This window comes from Bombus terrestris, chromosome 10, assembly GCF_910591885.1.
Source record: "Bombus terrestris chromosome 10, iyBomTerr1.2, whole genome shotgun sequence".
NCBI classification, from domain to species: domain Eukaryota; kingdom Metazoa; phylum Arthropoda; class Insecta; order Hymenoptera; family Apidae; genus Bombus; species Bombus terrestris.
Genome location: NC_063278.1, coordinates 8,922,457 through 8,938,247, shown reverse-complemented (window position 1 = coordinate 8,938,247; position 15,791 = coordinate 8,922,457). Strand labels below are relative to the sequence as shown.

General features: G+C 39.5%; 1 protein-coding gene and 1 long non-coding RNA gene across 4 annotated transcripts in view; one reads left to right on the top strand and one right to left on the bottom strand.

The window, feature by feature from the left end:
- Window positions 1-15,791, top strand: part of LOC110119611 — a 209,068-nt gene that overhangs the window by 95,405 nt on the left and 97,872 nt on the right. The window lies entirely within an intron of this gene.
- On the bottom strand, window positions 5,623-11,660 carry LOC100648170 (salivary glue protein Sgs-3). Of its 2 annotated transcripts, XM_048409033.1 has the most exons (3): window positions 11,589-11,660; window positions 11,309-11,515; window positions 5,623-7,080 (listed from the first exon to the last, which is right to left on the bottom strand). In XM_048409033.1, the coding sequence occupies exons 2-3, from the start codon at window positions 11,429-11,431 to the stop codon at window positions 5,986-5,988; spliced, it is 1,218 nt and encodes a 405-aa protein (XP_048264990.1). In that variant the 5' UTR covers window positions 11,432-11,515; window positions 11,589-11,660; the 3' UTR covers window positions 5,623-5,985. The 2 variants fall into 2 exon arrangements, with proteins under 2 accessions (XP_048264990.1, XP_020720645.2); XM_020864986.2 differs by lacking the exons at window positions 11,309-11,515; window positions 11,589-11,660 and adding an exon at window positions 7,268-7,544 and having other exon boundaries at window positions 5,625-7,080.

The window sequence follows — 15,791 nt, the reverse complement described above, 5'->3', positions numbered from 1 at the left end:
CGTTTGTTACTTTGCTCTCCTTTTGCACATAACTACTAGATAAGATAGAAGATAAGCAAGAAGAAGATACTAGATAAAACTTGTATAGTGCATCGGTATTTTTGTTACAATTCGATCAATATATTTTTCACTGGATTTCCATACAGCCAAATCTGACTGACGATGCCCATACTAAAACGTCACGTTCCATTAACATTTCACGGTTGGTTTGCGCAAAAAGAAGCGGAAACGAAGAAGCTGGTTGGCCAAGTCCGTTCGCGCAAGATATCTTCCGGGTCTCTTTCAGGTGGCTCCGATACGACGACTTTGAATGATAAATGTTTGGCGCGGCTTGCGTACCGTGACCTGATGCACGCCGTGTATACGCGTGTACATTTATTAAATGAGATTTATGCGGTTAAAGTATGGAATCGGTAAACGGATCGCGAATGCCGTTGCCGCGGCGCAGTGGGCTGGGCTTTCAATGGGGGATTTCGAAGAAAAGCCCCAGCCCTGATATCTCGCGCTCTGCTCTTTTAATACTTTATGGTGCTGCGACGTGGCGCGAGCATTTACATCGAATACCTCGATGGCTGTGTGTTCTCCGGGAAAAACCTGGACGCCTAGGATTTTTTCACGGATCCTGGCGAGGTCGTTGAATCGGACACCGTCGATTCATCGTGGCGGCGTTTTCGTTTTTCCACGAAAAAACGATCCCTCGTCGCGCGTTAATCACGATCCGTGTCGTTGACGAGGAAAAAAGTGGAAAAGAAAATGAAAATAGATCGGAAGTAAAAGTAAACGCGTTACGTGTCAATTAAACGTTATTCTCTCGCCGAGACACGGTTTTTGCCCTTTTGCTCGCGTGTTACACGCCCGATAATTAATCCTGTCGATCGAACAACGTTTCGTATAATTTTATCATTACATTCGACTTGATGCGTACACTGGCATGAGACGGATTCGACGCTAATAATTAAAATCTCTCGGATCAGCGAACCGAGGGCGGTGGACCGAGCTTCCAGCATGGAACGTCCCGTGTTATCCACGCGATTCGACAACACCTTCCTGCTGAAATTCTGTTACCGATCGCCAACGCTTTTTCCACATTGACGAAATAGACCGAACGATCGCGGAATAGACTGAGTGAGATTAACGGCGGCCAACCGAATGGAATTCCTCGCGTTAACGTTCGATTTCTCTCCTTCTTTTTTCTTTCTCTATTTGAGAAATGATACAATTTTCTCTTTTACGCTATATACGTCGAGGCTTAAATAAAAATTTTAAGATAGTTTGAGAGAAGAATTATGCATATTGATGGAAATATAAAACGTGTACCTGTTGACGGAATTATAGGGATTGTTATAAATGTAAGACATTGCACAGGCGTGAAAGGTATCTTGGGATCTACGTGGTTTACGAATCGAATACTACGTATAAAGCAATTTCCTTTTTTTTTTTTTTTTCAAATAACAAAGAAAAATAAACGCTGGAGAGAAATTCGTCGAAGCATCGCGCAATTGCCTGAAATCCGTCCCGATAACGGCATTATCTACGGCTCGTTTAATTAAACGATCCGATAGGGTCGGGGAACGGAAAAGCTCGCACGATTTCCCGGAAATTAAAATAAACACGAGGGTTCGGTGTCTCGCGTTCGTCCACAGGAAAGCGTTTGAAAAATCAATTTTCGATCCACTCGCCCATAGATCTTTCGATCCCAATACCAGAAAAAGGGAGAAAAAGTGGAGCAAGCACAGAAGAAACAAACTAAAAGTGAAAAATTGGCTTTTGACGCTAAAGCTACGAATACCTAAAATGAAAACCTTGCATCAAGGAAATCGAAACAAGAGATATATAGAAAAATATATAGTTCATTAATAAATCGCTATAATGCCTGCGATCTATACAAATTTCTATGAACACACAAAATGTGGGAGGAGAAATGATATTTTACGGAAGGTCACATATTATCTTAAAATCTATACAATCTGTCTAGAAAATTAGAAAAATCACAGATCTCCAAAAAATTACATTTTATCTGCTCTGTCAATCCCAACATTAAAATAAAAACTCTGAAGACTTTCGATTTCTTCCAAACTTCTGGTCCCATTAATGAATTAGAAAATACCACCAAAAATACAAAGACTTCCGGTGTTATGAAAAAGTTACAAGCCACAGGGCGCGAAGAAGACGAATCGCGAAGACTTTGCATGCGATGCATCGATAACATTCACGAAGAAAATAACTCGAGGTGTATGGCGTCGCTAAAAGTTTCGTGTCTGGCATATTAATGCGTTAGAAATATGCCGGTTACACGAGCCACTCGCCGGATTGTTGCGGTGTATCCTCGATGCGAAACGGAGAGGAAGGGGACATGGCAAATATCGAAGAATCGTGATCGACGTCGAAGATTTTGATCATTCAAGGTTGCTAATCTCTTGCATTAGCCTCGTCGTTTCACGTGTCTAACTTTTATCTCACACGTGCGTATCACTAGCACACACGCGCGAAGTTTCATCTTGTTTGTATTTCATATTTAATGTCCTGTGATTTTTCAAAAAGACGTTGAAATTTTTGTTTTCACTTTTTAATGAAAAGGTAAATAATTTATTTGAGAACCGGGAACATGATTTTATTTCATTAAAGTTAATAGAAAAGATAAATGAAAGACAAGACAATATCGCTGGTTTATGATGAAATCAAAGAGATAGTTCATTTTTAATCAACGGATAATTGAATTATGATATCGCAAAGCAAGGGGTTAAAAGTATAGCAACGGCTTGTGTTATCGATGTTATATTTAATTTAGCCCGTTTATACACTAACCTCTAATTATTCGTAAAATTACAGTCATCTAAAATTTCATTAACAAATAATCATCATCGATTAAATATAGATAATACATTACTCTCAACTATGAGATTAACTAATCACATGTCCATAATCAGTATACATCAAAAATCGAAGCGAAATTTATAAGTAAATTCGATAACCGATGAAATCTGAAATCACAGCATGAAGTGGCGGAAATTTGACATTATTAAACCCTTGTTAAAGCGAACATTCGTTTACGTTGCCACTGATTATCGATAGAAAATCGTTGATCGCAACGTTAGTTTGATTATTGAATTATTATCTTTACATTGCTATAGCATGATCACACTATTATTCAAACTTTTTGAAAAATACGTAACATCTGCGTTAACTTCAAACGCTCTGCCACATACAAATCCCTCAAATACCAAGTTGATACCATTTTTTATGAACTTTCCAATTCACGAACACGCATCATTTGTTTCAAAATAATACAAACTAGTGCATTTTCCAACTTTCATAAACTCGTCCCCGACGATATTAATTCTACGGGGAAAAACTAGAAAAATAAGCAAGGGAAAAAATGAAGAGTAATCGCGATGCAGCGATTTTCCAGTCGATCGGACCCTCCTTTGTATTGACTTTCTCCGATCTGGATGCGCCGGAATAAAACGATTCCGCTCGATTCCGCGCCGGCCATTATTACAGGCTTTTGGGTCCAATAACTCTTCGACTCTCACTTGTTGCTGTGGCGGCGTCGCAATGCCCTTCGCCACAACGATTCCCCTCTCTTCCTCGTCTTTTTTCTCTCTTCTCCCTCTTCGTTCCCCTCTCGTCACGATTTTTCATCGTCGAACGAGCAACGAAAGAGCGAAACGAGAATCGATTGGATTCTCGCCTCGTAACGCGAGAAACCGGAAGTTGGACAGGACCCACAGAGAAATTCGCGGCGGCCCTTTAATTGCGCCGTCCTTCACCGCTCGGAAATGAAAGTTTACGAGTGAGGTTCCGGAGAGTTATACGAAGCTGCTGGCTCGCGACGTAATAACCACGCTGTAATCCTCGCGATCCTGTTTTTCCGACTGCTTCCTGTTCTGCCTTCATAGTCGGAGACGCGGCAAAGTTTCGACTAGACACGCCAGGATTAACGTTGAACGCTTGAAAAATGGGCGAGGAGTTTGGATGGCGTGTGAAGAGTAGCTGTAATTATTTTCTCGAGCGTGTCTTTCTAACGTATGTTACTATATAGTTTGTTGCTATGTCGATTCGCAATTGTCCAAATTTTACAATATCGTAAGTATGCCAAAAGTATACGAGAGGTGTTTTTACTAACTGCTTGATCTGACACGAAAAATTTGTTGCCACTGTCGTTGAATTTTGAAGTTGCTTATCATGTTTCTTGCGATCTTTGTACATGCGCGCTCATAAGCTGCGATTAAAAGATTATTTTTTAGAATTTACCTTGGAATTTCTGATTATTTATACGAACTTCATTGATAAATGAGTCATCAAAATATATACGTGTCATTCGTTTTTCGATGTATGGATACCTGGACTTCGTAAAGACGTTATCAATATAGAAATGATTAAAATAATCTATTGAACTAAGAATTCTGCCAATCTTTATTCTAACCACGAAAACTGTTCTCTACAATAAACTGGCGAAAATATAGAAATACTTTTTCTGGAGATAGTGAATCATTTATTCGAATCGTTTCTCTCCAATCAAAATAGAACGAACATTTTACGCCGGGCATTTCGATAGATCGCGATATTTATCCGGCATCGTGGAAGCGGCCGCGATTCCTAGTGAAATATTTAACAAAGAGGAGGGCGGTATCGTGGAGGAATTAATTTTTCAAAAGAGTCGATTAGGCAGCCGCTTCATCTCCGTAAATGCCATAAAAATTCCAGGACGGCCGGCCGGCCGGCCAGCTCGATAGCCAACGTTCTCGATATCGCGATCCCGGTCATCCATACAAATCGGATTTTACCAAATTGGAGTACAATTTTCACGAACGTGGCTTCGAGTTTTCGTGCGCGAGAACGCTTCGCGTGAAGGGTAACATAGACTACAGGCGGGGTAGAAAGGTGGAAAAAAGAAATGGAAGATGGGAAAAGACGCTTCTAAGCGAACTACGCTGGATGATGAAGCGAATCAAGTAACGGTGGTGGCTTACGTGCGATGCAGCCTTAAAGCATCGGGCCAGCAAGCGAGTTTCCTGGAAACGCGTTAGCAACGAAACGTTTGTGCTTCGAATTTTCAAGCGCCGCCGAATTACACCTCCGTCACGGAATCAATGGTAGCTGAGAAAATACGTAAGCGATGACAACGAGGAGGAACAGGACGATGTTGTTCCGCGCGTTCGCAAGCTCGCCCGTGGGAATTCTAATTTATTCCCTAGAGGGCCGGAGAAACGTTCAGCAAAAGGGTAACTAAATAGCAGGTTCTCGCTAGCTACATCGCAATTGCTCGAGATTAGGAACGGTCGATTCGCAAAATGTGGATCCTTTGCATTTCAACGAATCGTACGTCAACATCCTAGACGTTATATAGTGAAAAGTTACTATAGACCAACTAAGTGAAGTTTGCAGTTAAGTACGAAGAAGATAGAGTTGATCGAAAGATAGAATTTGCGAAATGCGAATCGTTTGCATTTCAATAAATCGTAGATCAACATCGTTGATGTTATCTAATGGAAAGTTAGTATATTGTAAGAAGTTTAGAATAAAATATTAATTACTGGCCTTGTTGATAGAATATTGAAGTTGATAGAATAGTTACAATTTATTTAATTAATTGTAATTTATTTAAAGATATGGAATCAATTTATCAATTAACAGAATTAAATAATTATGTGGCTTATTATTAAATAATAAGCTGGCAATAAAATATTAAAATGTAATATAAACACTTTTATCAGATCGTTAATACGAACATTGCTTGGCTGACACGAAATTGAAAAATGTACGGAACACCGTACGTTGAAAATCGTAACAGCTAACTGCCAATTTTCATTGTCCCGCTTATTGTCGCGTGTCAAGATTCAATGTAGAACATTTCCACCAGCAAATATTGGTACAGATATTTTATCAGGGTACCAATGTAAATGGAATAGTAGGCCCAGCTGTGGAGATATTTATTGATTTGGTGTTATAGCTCGCTGGTTATATGATTGGTCTAGGGGTAGTTTATTCGGAAGTGGTTGGTATAGTGCTGGTTGATCCAGTGCTAGATGGTTCCGTGCTGGTTGGTCCAGAAGAGCTAGATCCAATGCTGCTTGGTTCAGTGCTGTTTGGTTCAGTGCTGGATGGTTCAGTGCTGGATGGTTCAGTGCTGGATGGTTCAGAGCTGGATGGTTCAGTGCTGGATGGTTCAGTGCTGGATGCTTCAGTGCTGGATGGTTCAGTGCTGGATGGTTCAGTGCTGGATGGTTCAGTGCTGCGTGGTCCACTGGTGCTAGATCCAATGCTGCTTGGTTCAGCGCTGGTTGATCCAGTGCTGGATGGTTCAGTGCTGGATGGTTCAGTGCTGGGTGGTTCAGCGCTGGATGGCTCAGTACTGGATGGTTCAGTGCTGGATGGTTCAGCGCTGGATGGTTCAGCGCTGGATGGTTCAGCGCTGGATGGTTCAGTGCTGGGTGGTTCAGTGCTGGATGGTTCAGCGCTGGATGGTTCAGCGCTGGATGGTTCAGTACTGGATGGTTCAGTGCTGGATGGTTCAGTGCTGGGTGGTTCAGCGCTGGATGGCTCAGTACTGGATGGTTCAGTACTGGATGGTTCAGTGCTGGGTGGTTCAGTGCTGGATGGTTCAGTGCTGGGTGGTTCAGTGCTGGATGGTTCAGTGCTGGATGGTTCAGTGCTGGATGGTTCAGTGCTGGATGGTTCAGTGCTAGATGGTTCAGTGCTGGATGGTTCAGTGCTGGATGGTTCAGTGCTAGGTGGTTCAGTGCTGGGTGGTTCAGTGCTGGATGGTTCGGTGGTGCTTGTTCCAGTTGATTCAGTTGTGGTTGATATGCTTATAGTCGTTAACGGAGTAGTACTAGTTGATGTGGAATCGCTCGCGTCTCGAGAAGGAAAAGCGTAAGCAGTAACCTCCATTAGAAGGGGCCAACCTGGTTTTCCAATGCCCAACAGGACGACCGACTGTTCTCCAATATAACCTTTTATAGGAACGATGTTTATTACCTTCGCATTCAGGTTGACTACACTGACGAATGAGATCACGTAGCCGGATGGTGCAGTTACGTCAATCGTGACTGTGTGACTGACACCTGGCACTGGTGGCTGAAAGTAAAAAATACATATATTACAATTTCCAGTAATTAATATTTCATGTTAAAAGCAGTACTACTCTGACTAATATCAATTTCAGATTTTAAAAATCTTGTTTCGATTCGAGTTACCGCAAATACAATTGAATGATATTAATTCGATGTGGATTAAATATAAATCTATTACTGTCATTGCTCACCTTAAAAATGGGTCGAGATTTAACAAGAACATCACCAGGCATACGTATGCCAAGAATCAAGTTGTTACCCCATGCGGAGGCAATCAGCGATAAACAGGCGAAGAGAAAAACGAAGGTACGCATCTTGACGATTATCTTCGGTATTGATCAGTTCGATCGACTTCTTAAATCTGCCGTAAAACTGGCGACGACATCATATATAGTTTCCCCTTATCAACAGTCGAAGACGATTCCTCGAAGATCGGACAACCCGTGTTAAGTAAAGATATATCGCTGAATCGTGATAACAATTTACGTAACGATATTTGCTTATCATTACTTCATCGAACAATTTTCGAAGGTGACTGATACCTCTAACGATCTTCTTCTTTCTTTTCGTTGCACCTCGCGCTACTGTCTTTGTATATACTTTTTGTACAATAAAAGATAGCAATGCCGATATTTTTCCACCTGGAAGAAAAGAAAAACAGATAGAAGTAGGAAATGGAAAAAGGCAAAGGTAGATTGTTTTGTTCAAAGGTTTCCTTTACTTAAAATATTAACCCCGAGTTTACCTATACTTATATATTTATCTTTTGACATGTTCGGTTGAAATTCGGCCTTGTTTAATCACGAAAGAAGATATAATTTACAACAGAAGAAGTGGAAAATTTGTTTTTGGATTAACGCAAAAGTCACAGCTAAGCTTGTGCAACATGATGTGCGATTTTTATCTCCGGAGGCTAACACGGAGACTCATCGTCCTAGTATTGTTCATTGTAAACTTATTGGGGGATCTAATAACCCGAAATATATGCGATATATGCTGAATTTTGCAATGAATTAAGAGTCACTTTTGAGGTTGTGACGTCAAAAGATGACAAGGCCACATATCCTGCTTATCGTAATTAAAGAATATCAAAAAAGAGAGAAAAACAATGTAATTGAAAAGCGATATACGAAATTACATAAAGTATCTAACTTAAATGGAATATTTCGACACGCGCGGAATCTAATAGAGGCTTGTCGAAATGATCGATCACTGATACAATAAGTAAGATAGATACATCCTGCTTTTTTTTTTATCGCAGATCGCTTATACCTGTTACTTTGCGCGATAATCGGTTCTCTCTCATTCTCTCTCATTACCTTACGATCTCCTCTGATTATAAGTGATATTTTCAATACTTTAACTATCAAAAATTATCGATTGAAACGCAGTTAATATCTAAGAAGTAGATCTAAATTTTAATACAGTTCAATATATCTTAACTTCAATTTAATACAATATATCTTACAATTTACTTAATCCATCATTTCATTTTGGATATATTTCCCCCAGGAAGCTCCTCATTTGCAAAGAAAAAAATTCTGGAATTCGTAATTTTCAGTAATTTTAGCGTAACAAAAATGTAAAATATTCTTAAGCCACAATTTGTTTGGGAATCAAATTTTGTTATCGACTTTTCAAAGACAACGAATACGCGTTTAATAATTTCCAAAGGATCGAACGCCGACGAATTCGTGGATATCGAACGGAAATCGATCAACGTGAACGCATTTCGTTAATTTCTTCGACAAACTTCCGTTTACGAGTCGCTTCTTAAAATTCAGTTCTAACGCTCTGCTTAGAATTTGTATTCACGTCGTCCTCTTCGGCAAACAGCGGCCGATCGGTAGCGTTCCGCTAATCTTTTCAGCGGTTAACTAAGCTAAGACTGTGCTCCTTAATTAGGCATTAATTAGTTGCAACCATACTACAAACTTTGGGTTTCCCTTATTTCATGAAATTTATTTAAAAAAAAAAATAATAAATGACAAAACAGAAAATTAATCCTATACGTACATAGAAGTGTGAATGACAATCAGTAGAAGTAATATGATAAAATAATCAAACAAAGTGATAAAATAATCGTCAAGGATCTTATCTATGAATTTGAATTGATCAATTAATTTTAATCTTATCTCTATTAGATATTCGGTTCGATTAAGTCTTCGTTCATGAAATGCTACCTAGTTTCTTTTGTACGATTAGAAGCGTTACCTGAAGTAAATTATCCTCTCATCTAACAATTAATACATTTATATCGAGCCATATCATATTTTCCAATTGCAGAAAAAATCAAAATATCGTTTCATTAGTGTAAAAGCAGTAGTGCACCTACTACATATTTAGCGCATAGTTCAATTTTTAAATGTGCTAGTGATCGCTACGAGTAATTGCAGTGAAAAGTGTGTTTTAAAAAGTAGGTATTTCGGTCTAGACTGGCATTGTTTAGATATCTTTTGGATAGCAGTAAATAGCAGAATCATGTCAACCAATAGGACACTTATTTTAAAAATATTAAAAAATATTATAGTAATTATAGAAAACAACTTATTTAAATTTCAGTTACATCACGGCATATAACTGACGCAATTTTAATTAGTTTCACTTGAAGATAATGCTGGATGTTCTCGGATCGTTACTGAATGTGTGCGCAAAAACTGATACAAACGAACCACACAGTTATTTCGAAAAAAATATTAAATGATACATAAAAAATGGCATTCTAAACGAAACGTGACAGAAACAAAAAACAAAAAGGATTCTTTAAAGTTTCAAATTTGTCGACGACACAACGATTAATATTCATCGTGCGGAAAACATGGCTTTCTAAGGAAATTCTCACCCTTTTGAAAAATAATCGAACAGAAGCAGAAGCAAATGCAAGAAAAGCGGAAGCGGGTCTGTCCCCGTAAATCTTCCTCGCGAGGGCATTAAGACCGCTGACATTTTGGCTCTGTGAAAGCACGGGAAACGTGTAACCGATGTTGTAGGTCGTACACGCATCCCCGTTATTACGCGTGGCACACGGGCTCAAAGCGGTTGGGCTTGCATAAATCTCTGGAGAAATTAAAGTGCACCGCTCGGCCGCTCTACAAAACGGAATTGTGTAGCCGTATGAAAGAAAAATAATTTGTGTACACCAGAAGTCGCGGCACCGCATTTCCCAGCGTTACCAGGCGTCCTTCTATCTCTAGTAATCGGTTTTCGTGTATTCAACGTACTCGTTGTTCGACGATACATAGTGACAAATATCTAGCTGAATGTCACGTTGAATAGGAAATACCAGGACTTCGAATTAAAGGAAATAAAGTATGGTAAAATATTAATCGCACTGTTTTCATCTTGCGTCTTATTTTATTTGTTTTTTCATACTATTGTTGAAAATTTACGACCTTTATATTTTCTATGCTCTGTATATGATTTTTGAAATATATCATTCGTAAGTGTTCAACTTCCATGGTGCAAGAGGTTTCACTATATGGTAGTCGTTGGTTCGGTAGATTCCAGTTGGTGGTTTAGTGTACATATCCGTTGGTCCGACGGAGGTAGTGGTTGGTTAAATGCTCGTAGTCGTTGGTATAGTAGAGGTAATGGTTGATTGAGAGCTCGTAGTCGTTGGTTCGGTGGAGGTAGTGGTTGATTGAGTGCTCGTAGTCGTTGGTTCGGAGGAGGTAGTGGTTGATTGAGTGCTCGTAGTCGTTGGTTCGGTGGAGGTAGTGGTTGATTGAGTGCTCGTAGTCGTTGGTTCGGTGGAGGTAGTGGTTGATTGAGTGCTCGTAGTCGTTGACGAAGTAGTACTAGTTGTTGTGGTACTAGGGTGTTTAGAACGAATAGCGAAAACGGTAACCTCCATCGCAAGAGCCCAACCTGGTCTTCCAGTAGCTAGTAAGACCATCGAGTTCTGTCCAATATAACCTTTTGTAGGTCTGATGTTTACTACCCTCGGATTTCGGTTGATTGCACTGACGAATGAGATCACATAGCCGGATGGTGCAGTTATGTTAATCGCGGCTGTGTGACTGACACCTGGCACTGGTGGCTGAAAGTAAAAAAATACATATATTACAATTTCCAGTAATTAATATCTCATGTTAAAAGCGGCACTACTCTGATTAATATCAGTTTTAGATTTTAAAAATCTTGTTTCGATTCGAATTACCGCAACTCAAATACAATTGAATGATATTAATTCGACGTGAATTAAGTATAAATCTATTACTGTCATTGCTCACCTTAAAGATGGGTAGAGATTCGACAAGAACATCACCAAACAGACGTCTGCCAAGAATTAAGTTATTACCCCATGCGAAGGCAAACAGCGATAAACAGGCGAAGAGAAAAATGAAGGCACGCATTTTGACAAATATCCTCGGTATTGATCGGTTCGATCGACTTTTCAAACCTGCCGTAAAACTGCTGCCTTCATATATAGCTTCGCGCTATCAAGAATCAGAGATTATTCAAGTTAGAGATGACTATCGCCGAATCGTGACAACAACTTGCGCAACTTACGTTCAAATTTTATGGTGCAAGATGTTTCTGAGATTACATATCTCATTGAATGAAGATAAAGGGCACTTGAACAACGATAATAATTTTAATTAGACTTGCACGATATATTTGTTCTATCTGTCTTTGTTTGTCTATGACGAAATCAATTTTTTCGTCTATAATCGGCGACAATGACAAACAGAAAATTTATTCTGACACTTCTGAGCGTGTGAGTAATCTGTCAAGTCAACAGGGTTCGAAAGACACAGGTTGGGGAAGATTCTTTAACGAAGAACGCTATTTCGAACGGCTATAGCTGATGGAGGCCGGGTACATTTGCATAAAAGCCCCGTCAAACTCCGTCAACCATCGTCAAGATCTTCGTGGATGTTGGGGTGACGCGACAGACTTACGAAATTCTTCCCTTCGCGACAAATAATCCAATCAAGTCTACCCCAAGATGGTTACAAATTTGGAAAGAAAAATATGGAATTATAAAAATTTAATAAAAATCTTCCTTAAAAGAAACGTTATAAATATATTGTTACGTCGCGTGAAATGGTCCGCGCGACGCCCGACCGTCAAAGCCCAAGCATCATTAGAGAGACCTTCAATAAACCTAAGGCTCCACCATCAACCGACTCTTATTAGCTTGTAGGAACCTTTAATTCTGCAAGTATTTTCGGTTTATAGCTGGTATTTAAAACAGTCCTTATGTCTATTGCACGTTCTTACAAATTACGGAGAAAACAGGAGGTTACCTAATGAGAAAAACGAATAGTTGCCTAACGGAAAAGCTGGTTTTTCCCATAAACAATGTCGCCCATGAGCCACGTTGATGGGAGGCTCCTTCCTTCTATCTTCATTTCTAACGTTGATCATAACCAATTAGCATCGCGGATCGTTACCCTCACTTTCCTAACTAAAAGTGTGAGCAACGAATCCGCGTTCTTCGTTCAAAGGGCACACCCTTACCGAGCTTCCCTCCGTAATCACATAAGAACGAAATTCACTGGTTCTCATAACTACAGAGCAATCACTACATCCCTCTAGATTTGCTCTCATCACTACAGAGCAGTCACGTCATCTATACTTCTTTTACGACATCAGGAGGGTCAACTCAACCTTTACTACTACACTAGACTTGTTCTTGGAACGACAGAACAGTCAAGGTAGTTATATCTCAGTTCTGACACTCTCAACACCTCAAGACTTCCTTGAAGACCACATATCTACCCGGAATCAAGCTCAGTCTTCAATTCAGTCATCATCTCTACCTGGATTCCCTCATCTAAGAGTAATCCATTTCTTCATCACCCATATCTTAAGCAGCGGCGTTACTAACTTGTGTAAAGTTGTTGGAAATACATAGTTTATAACCCTGTTAATCGCAGCGTTATACCACCTCAACCACCCCTATTATCTCAACGGAAATTAGGGGATCGATCTATTCGCGGTGTCGATTCTTAGAATCGTAACGGGAATTTACGACTCCTGTTGACGCGCTTCCTCGCGATCGCGTCTCCACACGATTGGTCGAAAATACCAATACATATATATATACAGGGTGGTTGGTAACTGGTGGTACAAGCGGAAAGGGGGCGATTCTACGCGAAAAAAGAAGTCGAAAATATAAAATAAAAATTTTTCGTTTGAGGCTTTGTTTTCGAGAAAATCGACTTTGAATTTTCGCTCGGTACGCGTGCACTTTATCACGTCTCGTTATAACGGATCTCATTGTAAATCGTTGTCTCGATTGACATTACGTTGATAAACACCTCCAATGTGTTAGAAAGTGTTCATAGAAATTTAATTAGAAGAGCAGAAGTATGTGTTTGGCAGAATGGGCAACATTTTCAGCAATTTTTGTAATAATAACTTTTATGATTACTTCATATTATTTCATTATGTATTCCTAATTTTCCGTTACGGCAAAAACAAACTTAAACTGCGATAATATCCATCGAGACAACGATCTACAGTGAGATCTGTTATAACGAGACGTGATAGAGTGCACGCGTACCGAGCGAAAATTCAAAGTCGATTTTCTCGAAAACAAAGCCTCAAACGAAAAATTTTTATTCTATATTTTCGACTTCTTTTTTCGCGTAGAATCACCCCCTTTCCGCTTGTACCACCAGTTACCAACCACCCTGTATATATATGTCGAGGTGTTTTTAGGGTTAGGGGCGTGTAACAAATCTTCATTTGGATTAGCCATTGTTGTTATACAATATAGATGATATTTACTGGTACAAATATGATTATTACAGAATTTGACAAGTAACCGTGACGATTAAATACTCAAGATGGTAATGACAATGATCTTAGGTTCAATAACGAATCCACGGTCAATGGGATAACAAATGCGCTTTCTTCCAAAGTCTATGTCGAACTGAACTTACTTGTCCGCAATTCAAGTACACTTTAATGAGTTACAACTCAATTTACTTGTCTTAGTCCAAGTGGAAGTGCACTTATATACTCTTCTCTATACCTCTCTGTACCCCTCGAATCAACTATATTTTTAAGGAGAGTTATACAACTACTCCATACCTCTGTTAGGTAAAAACGTCCATCCCATGACCGTGGCTACGTTTAGCGACCAGTTGTGTCACTTCGAACCAAAGACTACTATCATAAATCTCGGGCAAACATAATCGGATTAAATCATAAACAACTACTTCTAAGTTTTATTATTTAAGTACAGCTATAATAAAAAGTCCAGACTAAAGTATTGGGGATCTTCCCAAAAATTACAAAAGAAAGGCCCCGATGTTCTTTCATCTCCGAAATATATATATTTATATAAAAAAGAAAGAAACGAAAGTAGTAAAAGATGAGGATATCCTCTCTCTCAATTGTGAATCAAGAAATTCATTCAATCGATTTGCTACTCGGCAACAGTATTGGTAGATAGCTTAGATGCAATTTGCTTATCTATTAAGTCTGGTTCATCCTTACTCGTGATAATCGCTGTAACGTCAAGCATAATCAATCTAATTAGCATTGCTCGTGACCGTGCAATCTACCTTAGCTAGAGAATTGCACGTTTCACTTCCATTTTCGTAGGAAAAGAGCTGGCTGGTGAAACACGAAAGGGTTGGACGTTTTCCCGGTTATTTTCTGCCTACTTCTCATTACGCCGGGTCGCATTAATCCGTCGAGTTTCCGGCTGACGACTATTAAAAATCTTACCGGTGTAGTCCGATGCGTAGTCGAGTATCGCTTATATACAGGGTGAAGCGATAAGTACGCTTACTTATCGATACCGTCACTAATTTTTCCAGAAATACAAAGAATGAAAGAAATGGTATTTACTATTGAAAGAAAATATTTCTTTTATATTAGTAGGTTAGTGATGGGAAAGTATTTCTGTTTCTTCTTTTCTGTCGGCAAACTAAATTTTTGTACGAGTAAAGCTACATCGGAGATCCTGAGATTATTTCTGTGATCCTTTAAATATAAAGAAAATTGTGCGATACCAAGGAAGATATATTTTTAATTGTCATGTGATCGAAAGCATGACGAAAATTATTTTCGAGATTTTTAAAAATTCGACATATGTGAAAATAATTCTTCAGAAAGTCTTCAGGATATTTTGAGGTCTTCGTCGCTATTCCTACAAGTACAAAACAATATTTCTAAAATTATACAATAAAATACAGACGACGAAACACCGAAGATTTTAACATATCCACCGTTATGTTTACAAATAGGTAAACGTATTTACAGAAATCATACAATTTGTCAAAATATGGTACTCTATCGGTAATTTTTTAACAAGCGGCAAATTATCGAAGATTATAAAGTCGTCTTCCTTTTTTTCTAACGCCATTATCGATGTTGCTCTACTCTCGGCAATACCTAGCATTTAGGCAACCCTGTATATAGCCACGCGTGTACATGCACGCTCGTACCGGTAATTACTCACGTCACGTGGCGACGCGCGACGTGGCGCGGGCCGTTGCGCTTTTTCGTTTTAGTCCCGGCGGCTGCCTGTTGGCGTGAAGAGCTGACAGAACACGTAGGAACATGGTAAACCAGCTTAGAGTGGATAATATCGGTCAGCGGTTTTTTATGACCGCCGGACCGGAGGAAAGTGAAAAACGGAGGGACGGCACACAACCGGGGGAAATGCTCGAGCACGTGTGCATACATGAAATTTTCAGCGCGACCGGAGTGATATTTACGAGTAGTTGCGCGAGGCGAACGGACGCGAGA

What these genes read in the sequence shown, in the direction of transcription:
- LOC100648170 (XM_048409033.1), bottom strand. Translation starts at nt 11,431, where the DNA reads ATGCGTGCCTTCATTTTTCTCTTCGCCTGTTTATCGCTGTTTGCCTTC. An exon ending in AATCTCTACCCATCTTTAAG is followed by an intron (nt 7,081 to 11,308) that starts GTGAGCAATGAC and finishes TTTTACTTTCAG; the next exon opens with CCACCAGTGCCAGGTGTCAG.